The sequence below is a fragment of the Dermacentor silvarum genome, chromosome 6 (assembly GCF_013339745.2).
Source record: "Dermacentor silvarum isolate Dsil-2018 chromosome 6, BIME_Dsil_1.4, whole genome shotgun sequence".
Taxonomy (NCBI): domain Eukaryota; kingdom Metazoa; phylum Arthropoda; class Arachnida; order Ixodida; family Ixodidae; genus Dermacentor; species Dermacentor silvarum.
In genome coordinates, this window is record NC_051159.1 from 131,299,090 (window position 1) to 131,308,388 (window position 9,299).

A 9,299-nucleotide genomic window follows, 5' to 3' on the forward strand; every position below is an offset into this window, starting at 1 on the left:
GCCACCACTTTAGTCCTTCCTATTGCACACTGTGCCACACTGCTGCATCTTTATTCACATGCCACCTATCACCAGCTGCATTCCACTCACCCCCATACATTTGGCCTGCAGCATAAATGATTACATGTATAGTGTAGTCCTCTCTTAAAGGCATACTAAAGAGAAAACTTTTTTTAGCTGCATTAGTAAACTGTCCTTCTGCAATACCAAAAGAATTGGTTGAGCACTTCACCAGTCCTAGCCATGGACACGAGGTCAGTTTCCTCCTAGACACACTGCACCACCTGGCAGCGGTGCCGCAAAGTTTGTGCGTGGAGATGCCCAACATATCCAGACATACCCGGTGACCCAAGATGGCATGAAAGAGGTTCATTAGGAACCAGCAAATACGAAGTGTCAAATACCCAGTGATCCAAATTGGTTCAACAGTTGGGTTTCAAACCCGGTTCCCTCGGGCCCATGTCAGCGTGAAAGAGGTTCATTGAAGGGCATGTATGTACACATTGCCACATACTCGTAGTGACCCAAGTTGGTCCAGGGGTTATTTTCGAACCCTGTGACCTCAGCACAGCAGCCCGATGCACTGCCCATTCAACCACTTGACCACCCAGTGACCCAGATAGGCAGGAAAATGATTAGATACAAACATAGCCACTAGAGAGAGCGTGAGGTACACCAAAGAATGCAAACGCATTAAAGAGATCCCTTAAATTTCTCCGATGCTGGGTGGAATCGAACCCACGTCGCAAGGGTTCCGAACACTTTAGCAGACTGCGTCACAAATGCACTGGGTACGTGCCGCTTTTCAATGAACATCTTTCGAGCCAACGTTGTAGCGAGCTGCGCCATGAATGCACTGGGTATGTGGCACTCTTCAATGAACATCTTGCCACCTTGGGTCACTGAATATGTGCCACTAGGTGTACGGCAAGCGATCGAGGCAATACTTCTCTGCGTTCGCAGGCACCAACGCATCACACTTCTTGTCCTTAAACCAACACGTGGACTTCTCAGCTGCACCAACATATGGCGCAGCATGTTGTCCAGAAAGATACACGAGAGAGGAGCCTGGTTGCCGCATACCTGTTTGAGCCTCGGCGTTCGCACCGCATCGGTGCGCCATGCATTTCGAAGGCCACGCGCAGTGTTCAGGGTGGCACTTCTAGATGTCTCCAAATGTTCTTAGGGAAGTGCAAAAGAGCAGTCCCACTGCACTACAAGCCTCATTCATAACTCGTTTCAACGGTGGCAATACGGCTATACTCATGCAATGCTAAACGCATTATCGTCGATAGCCATCGTGAGATGGGTTCTGCAGAATGTTTTTTGTAACACAGTTAGAAAACATGGCTGATATGTTAACAAGGCTCCTGCGAACATGTGAACCAAATATTATTGCACTGCATGTATCAGGGAATTTACAAGTTCAGGTCAGAAGTGAAAAATCGCTCTCACTTTTGCAGTGTCGTCGCAAGCAACTGGGACCAGCTACAACTATTGGCTGCTTTCACGATCACGAGAACATTCTCAGTAATACAGTTATTGCTCATTTGAGTTCAATAAATGAACAATATATAGGTCTGCGATCTCAAAAAGACAAAAACCATTTCATCTTTGCACTGCCAGTCTACACCTCGCAGCTATGCATTGCTGCATCTACTGCACGTGGCCTCCGAGACGAAAAATTAAGCATAGATATCGCGGCCGCCACGGGGTGCTGCCACGAGCCGTCTCGCCATAGTCACTGGAAATCTCGCCACCCCACTGAAGTGTTCAACCATTGGGTGGGGTCAGCGGGGCATTGCTCCCTTGCCATATTCTCCGTGTAGCTTCCAGCGCACTAGTAGAAATTGAAGGAGAGAGAAAGCCACCTTCTCCGTTCGACAACTACACCTAACTTCGCTTGTGCTTGAAGAATTTGAAAACATTTTGCGGCAGGAGATTCATGATACGACATAATAGTGGTGTCATTCTATGATTAGATAAGTATTTCAGGGTCCCTTTAAACCGTTTCACGACAACTTTTGTTACTGGGTATGTGCCACTGCTTATGTGTTACTGCACGGATATGTGAAATTTGGCACGTGCCCCACTCCAATGAACCTCCTTGATGTCAGCTTAGCTCACTTCGTATGTGCCGCACCTCAGAACGTCTTTATCACCATCTTCAGTCACTGAGTGTGTATCGCTCTTCAACAGAGCTGTTTCGCATCCATTTGCATTACTGGGTATGTGCCACTGGTTATGCACCGGTCTTCTATGAGTGAGTGAGTGAAACAACTTTATTCGGTCCACAATAGACGTGAGTAAACTCAACGTCACCTGGCTAGGCCCACTCTGGGACCATCGGGTCAAACCTGACGGCCCTCTCGCGGGCCCTCTGGACTGCCAGGATTTGAGAGGTCTGGTCCTGGGCCTTAATAATCTTCATCATTCCTCTTGAATGAAAGGGGGACCGGCAGAGGCGCAGCCCCACAGGAATGACACAAAAAAAAATTTTAAGTGCTTAGCGGTGTCGAACCCACATCGTATATATCCAGACAATCTTGTCTGGATATATCTTCACATATGCACCACGCGGGGCCTTTGCTGTGGTGGCGCTAGATGGTGCATCATGTCCAGAAGGAAGCGCATGAGAAGAGTCCGGCTGCATACACGCCGCATATATGATGCACTTCTGCAGTTTCATCACAGTGTGTCGATACAATGCTTCAAATGATAATCGCATTAACATCGACATTCATTGCGAGATGGGTTCTGCTAGAATATTTTTTCTAGCATGTAATGTTCCTTGCTGAAAAACCTTTGTGTGCCCTTAGGTTTTACAAAAATTAAGGTACTGCAAGATAAAATGGCCTTATGGTGTCTAAAATAAGGTGCGTACAGGAGGTTGAGACATAATGTTTGTCCTTTTTATAAGTAGCATTTCAATAAGTGGGAAGTAATGGTAAAAGGCTACAAATGTGGAATGTGATGGTACCCACTTGGCCACAACTGCAGAGAAAAAGAACTGTGCCCAATGATAAAGAGTGCATTATTGATGTTTTAATATACTCAATGTGCATCTCTTCAGCTTTTCTCTGTAACATTGTGACTTTACAGCAGAGATCAATTGGAAACCCCCCATTAATTTTAAATGCCACCACTGACATTGAATAGTAAACAGTAGAATAGTTTGACATCGAATACTAAAAAACAGCATAACTAAAATCTAAAATGGCAATGTAACAAATTTATCAGACTGGAGTAGCTGTCACCTGAAAACGGGGTACACGGTTGCTTCCTACATGAATTAAATGGATGGCTGGCTGAACGTTAGCAGTATCGTTGAAATGGGGTGGTGGCTATGGCCACCAAGCACTCGTGTTTTGTTTTTTATTAAACTTGCATCCCACACACGCAAAATGGCTGCCAGGAAAGAAGTTTCCTGAAAATTAGAATTTTGGCTTGTATGGTCTTCTGTATGTTACTCTACCAATCCTCCAGCAGTAATTTTTGCCGGTTTACTCGGTAACATTCACTTTTCCACTACCGTCTCTAAAGGTGTACAAGTCCCAACAAAATTTTCATCATTCTGCCGGGCACAATCAGTGCCAAACTCTGCAAGTGAGATTTGTTTAGTTTCTCCACAAAGTAACCTTAAACATGGGTATGTACACACGCGATTTGAGTCTTCAAATGGATTTCTCCTAGCCATCCTGTGCTTGCCAGTCACGATGCTCAAAACTCATTTCACTGCCAAACTGTTTTTAAAGCTTGTTTGCAAGCCTTCAAAAATGTGGAGAGGCTATTCGTGCATTGTTTTTTTTTTTTTTTTTGTGGCAATTAGCGGTTTTGTGTTTAAAATTGATCCTTTGTCCGCGATATTTAGCTCTCTTTCTTGCATTAGTCAGTACAGGCATGGTACCTAATTTTAGTGAAGTGTTTCTGCCTTAAATACATGCCCTAGCGTTTTACTATTCATATTCGAAAAAGTTGATATTCGCCCACCTCTATCAGAAATGTTTGATGGTCTCCTCAGCTTTTGAACACACATATTACAGCTGTCTATATATATGTATATATATATATTTTTTTTCTTCTTCTTTGCAACACCGCATCCTTGGGCATCCATAGCCCCAACCAGTGCCTCCCATAGAGGAGTCACTGCCTCAGCAAACGGAGAACTTCCTCTGAAATTATCATGGTTTCCTCTTTAATAATAGTTATCCATAGCTGGCTTTTTTTTTAATTTCCATTGCGTTTAAACCTACATGAGGCAAAGGTTTAGTGCCATCAATATCATTAAATGCAAACACGAGTTCAGAGGTGAAATGCCCGCACAGTATTGCTGCTCCAAGCTATACAAGTGTCTCAATCTTCATCTCACACCAAAAATGCTACTGCAAGACCACTTAATTGAGAGCCATACAGGTGCGAGAAGCTCGTGGACATGGACAAAACAAAGAGAGTGGGAAAGATCTTTATACAAGGCAGGCAGCACGCCAGACACATCAAAGTTACGATGCATTGGAATGGTGCACGTCTCGGAAGCTGATGAGTGCATGGGAGTTAGCGCTTCCCTTTAGCACCCTTGCCTCCTTTGCCTCCCTTCTTGGAGGCGTTGGCACTGCCCTGTGCTTGCTGGTCGGCCCCACCTTGCCGCTGGGTTCGGGTCTTCAGTCTTGGAATCATATCACAGATGTGGTGCATGAGTGCTTTACCTGCGCGAGAGGGTGACACTGCTGGTTACAGCAAGCATGCTGAAGACAGTGCTGAACTAACTGCTCCCCTATCACTGTCTAATTTTACGCATCCACAAATCTGCCGTAAGAGAGAACAGTGGGGCAACACTGTGCTGGCGTCATGAACAGACATTAATTTACACTTGTTTAGTAGCTATGCCCTAGTTAACGTCAACACTACATACTGTGTGTTCCACAAGCATTGTGATATGCACTCGTGCTTCGTTAGTCCGTTTTAATTTTGCACTGATTTGCACTAGCTATAGTATAGCTTTGTGTCTGTCGCAATTTAGCGTTTGTGGCTCGAATCTATGCCAGCTCTGCTTTGTCTAAAACTGCAAACATATATTATAACCTGATTACAAACATCTACAGCCCTATTTGAAAAAACATTAATACGATTCTGAAGCAGCAGACTTCCCGCAGACGTGAACATTTCAGCGAGCAACGTGGTATGTTTTGTCACATTTTTCTTTGTTTTAATTGTTTTCAGCTCTTGAGGTCCGTGCCGTGTCAGAGTTGAAATGCAGACACTACCAATACATGTTTACAAGTGCCAAGATGCACCGCACAATCGTTATAAAAATATCAATAGCAATGGCTTTGCAACTGGCTGGCTATTCATGTCATCAGATCCATAAAGAAGTGTTTTTCTTTTATCCATAATGAGATTTGCTTGAGCAAACTTGTTCATCATTATACATAGTTTGTTAGGCAAGCAGTTGCTAGTGGTGGCATGTACTGAAAATGAGCACATAGCTAGTTAAATTTTCTTGAGAGTTTTGCAGCCATCTGCCATAAAAGTATTGAGTTACACATATGAGAAAATGTAGTTAAAAACTCACGTGTTGGATACTCTGGGTTGCATGGTGTGCTGTCATCATTCTTCAACTGGACGCGTATGCGACCTCGGTACAAAAGACTGTCTTTGTTTTGTTCTCGGGGGTACAACTTGTTCTGAAATGGGCACATATCAGAGCAAAGCAATGTTATGTTCACCACAACTCCAGCACAGGCCAGCAATAGGCAAACAGTATTCCGTCCTGTAAACATGACACAACTTCTGCAAACAGAATACAACTGCATGTCACCATGTTGTGTTAAGCAGTTGAACGGTTTCCTACCTCAACTCCTACTTTGAAGCCAGTTGCATCTAGAACATCCCGAATCTCCTGGTAAGTTGGGTTTTCCACACACTGTTACAAAGAAACAAATGTAAACACACCATATAAACATTTCTTAAAGAAGCAAGCAAGAACACACTGCCACAACCTGCTGATAAGAAAGTATAGCTGCATGACTGTGCTTTCAATGCAGTGTTTGGAGGCACTCTGCAAAAATTGAAATGGCAGAACAGACAAGCTTAGTGTTACAATAGTCCATTAACATGGATTCACCATGCATAACAATTGCCAACACATTATTATGAACATGCCAGGTGTTCTCAGCATTGCACCGCCTATGGAGATAACTAAGACTGTAGACAGAATCTAATTACCAAGCACACATTTACAATATTCCTTAACCCTTTCCTTACTGTAAAAAAAATCAGGTACACTTTTTGATTGTACTGATTATTATTTGCATGTTGGAGTTATCATGAGCAACAGAAAGCTGAAGCTAAAAATAGAACTGTCCCTTAAAAGTTCTTCACGAGATGTATTCTAACCTCTAATGATCTGCACCGATCACGAGCTTCATTTGCACAATCTATCACAATGAGTAGAGTCATTCACAGTATACTCAAAGGGTTAAAGCACCACACCCTGTCACATTTGTGATGAGTGCGAGCAGATTATGTTTACGGAGCCTTTACCAACAGTACAAATGTCACAAGCTACAATAAGTACAGTTGCAGAGAAGACAAACTAAAGCACACAAACTGCAATCAGAGCGCAGCTTACAACGCATCATGCACCCTGCAGTGCCTGCACTAGACAATTAGCTAAAGCAGACAGAGAAGTTCCCCTTACATTCTTGTTGCCTGTTTTGCATGAGATATGAAAGCTTATTTACTAACAATGTGTTTCACTAAAAACACATTGCTAAAGACAATTATACAAAATATTTTTATGCACTACTGGAGGCACGTCTAACAAGTCTGTCCCAAGTCAAGTGTCACATGTCTGTGCTCACAAGGATTTCAACACGATTTTAAATGTGCAGGTTCCTCTCCCAAGCATATCACCCTTGAAGAAATCTGAGTGCCAGGCCATGGAAACACTTTTGCTCATTTTCGACAAAGAGGTCGGTGCCCGGCGGCGGCGTGAATTGAACCACAACCTTTTGCAGCTGAGACAGGTGCTCTACACATTATTAGCAATACTGGAGGTACAATGATGTGCTAATTCACACGTCACAGAAGCCTATCTTACAAAATTGTATGAATTAATTCTACAGTTACCAGCATTAGTGCATGTATTGCAACTTCAAAATTGAAATCAACCGGCACTTCGAGGCACGCCCAGTTACGATAACTCCTTACACCAGTTTTAGACAAAACATCCAGCAAGGACCGGCCTCCACAACATGGAGAGTCTTTGTTAGATGTTTGGCCTCTACAAAGAAGTTCTCTTATTGGCCTTTACAAATAAGTTCAGTGCATGTGCCTATTTCTACTAAAGTTGGCTGGCAGTGCGCCTTTATAATAAGGTGACTTCTATAATGATACAAGCCTAAAAAAAATACAATACAATAAACATTATGTAATGCCTTTGCACTGGTGCCTTCTCCTGAGTGCTTTGCAGTTCATGAAAGAACATAGCCTATGGAAGAGGTCACAGTTCAATTTCTAACTACAGGACCTCTTGTATATATATTTTTTGTAGTTTCTACTTCAATGTTTGCATGACTCCGATTGTGGTTCTAGAAAAAAAAATGAGAGAAAAAGCGTTTCACGTCGAAAGGCTTTACAGGGCAGCCGACTTTCATATTTCTGCAAAGGGTTAATTCACTGAGGTAGATACACCTTGACCAATCGCAGTAGCCCAGTGCATATTGCTGCTGCTAAGCATCAGGTCGCGGGTGCGGTTCCCGACTACAGCAGCTGGATGCTGACGGAGGCTGAATGTACGATCGTGCGCTTAGATCTAGGTGCACGTTTATGTAACCCAGGTGATCAAAATTATTTCAGATCCCTGCGCTACGGCGTCTTTCATATTCCAAGTAATGGTTCGGTACATGAAGCCCCATGATTCAATCAACTACAGACATGTATGAGCCGCATAGAGTAATAGTCATATGTGTGGAAAACATGCTGAGCTTGTCAGGACGGGTTAATGGAACAAAAAATAAGACCCCCCCTGCAGAAAACAAAAATCATAACGTTTGTTCTGTCTTTACAAACGGTTGTATTTGGTTTTAATCACGCTTACTTACTTTCGATTTTGGAAGTCTCCGGCCTTCAGCAATGGTCTTCTTATTGTTTATGTATGCTGGGTAAATACAGACCCACCTAGGAAGACAGAATAAAAGGGCACGCGGAAATGTACGTACAACACTGCAAGGTGACATGAAAAGGAGCCGCCTTCTGTACAACACATCTACCTTCAATGTCTGTCTTGTTTTCCCAAGCAACAAGAGCTATGCGTTTGTGCGAATATTTTCAATGCAATGTAATTTGTCCCATGTAACTGCTCTAGTTTTACTTGTCGACAGAAGAACGATCACAAGTATGCCAGAGCAGATGAAACGCCGAGCAGCGTTCACACAAGAACGAACTATATTTCGTGGACAAGAAGAACGGGGACGCGTGAAATTCAAAAGTGCCAAAGTCAACAGATGTAATTTAACTACCTTCATCCTATGCGATGTAGTCGTTGCAATTACTTTCGAGGATGAAATGAAGTAGAACACGTACTGTAGCATGCACTCGCATATGCGACCTCTTGTTAATACATACAATCAATCCTTTACAAATAGACCTATGTATTCTAACGGGGAATGTAAAAAATCGTAATAAAGACGGCGTTGAACCGTGCAAATTAAAGTATTTTCAGCACATTACCTTTCACGGTCAGAATACTGTTTTGAAGCTAGATAGGCGGCTGCCATGTTGGCTCTGCAACAACTGCTTGCGCCCTCTCACGTCAAATGTTTGTTTTTGAGTGTTGCCAACATCGCTAAAATTCCTCGCTTCTTTTAGCACATTGAGGCACTGAGTGCTCGTAAAGATCACGACCTGTAAAGGTCAGTGGCTTGATAGTGCATGGCTGGTGTGTGCTTGTGGAAAACTTGGCAATGTGTGAATATTCGAACGTTCGAATAAAAATTTAATAGTATTTGCTGTTTGATTCGTATTAGAATGAATTACCTATTCGAGGCTGCCGAAAGACCGATGCAGTGGAGGAGGCTTTTCTGAGTGATTTTGCTGCAAAGGAGACGCGGCTGCTACGCATAGACAACAGTTGCTCAGCGAACGCACAATCTCAATTTTCAACGACAAGCTCAATTTTCAACCCTTCTGGAACCTATAAATTTAATGTCTCGATTTAGGCAAAGCAGTTTATTATTTGGTCAATCTCACCATGGTTCGATCTCATTATGGAACGATGTGTGGTGCTGTAGTACTAACTT

At 43.1% G+C, this 9,299-nt stretch overlaps 1 protein-coding gene across 1 annotated transcript; it reads right to left on the bottom strand.

Annotated features, from left to right (window-relative positions):
• Positions 1-4,446: 4,446 nt before the first annotated feature.
• On the bottom strand, positions 4,447-8,856 carry LOC119456005 (signal recognition particle 19 kDa protein). The gene is made up of 5 exons (XM_037717588.2): positions 8,731-8,856; positions 8,103-8,178; positions 5,849-5,920; positions 5,570-5,681; positions 4,447-4,703 (listed from the first exon to the last, which is right to left on the bottom strand). Exons 1-5 carry the CDS (start codon positions 8,775-8,777, stop codon positions 4,552-4,554), a joined length of 459 nt encoding a protein of 152 aa, XP_037573516.1. The 5' UTR covers positions 8,778-8,856; the 3' UTR covers positions 4,447-4,551.
• Between the last annotated feature and the right edge of the window lie 443 nt (positions 8,857-9,299).

What these genes read in the sequence shown, in the direction of transcription:
- LOC119456005 (XM_037717588.2), bottom strand. Translation starts at nt 8,777, where the DNA reads ATGGCAGCCGCCTATCTAGCTTCAAAACAGTATTCTGACCGTGAAAG. An exon ending in GGAGACTTCCAAAATCGAAA is followed by an intron (nt 5,921 to 8,102) that starts GTAAGTAAGCGT and finishes TCTTTGTAACAG; the next exon opens with TGTGTGGAAAACCCAACTTA. An exon ending in CAACCCAGAGTATCCAACAC is followed by an intron (nt 4,704 to 5,569) that starts GTGAGTTTTTAA and finishes CCTCTCGCGCAG; the next exon opens with GTAAAGCACTCATGCACCAC.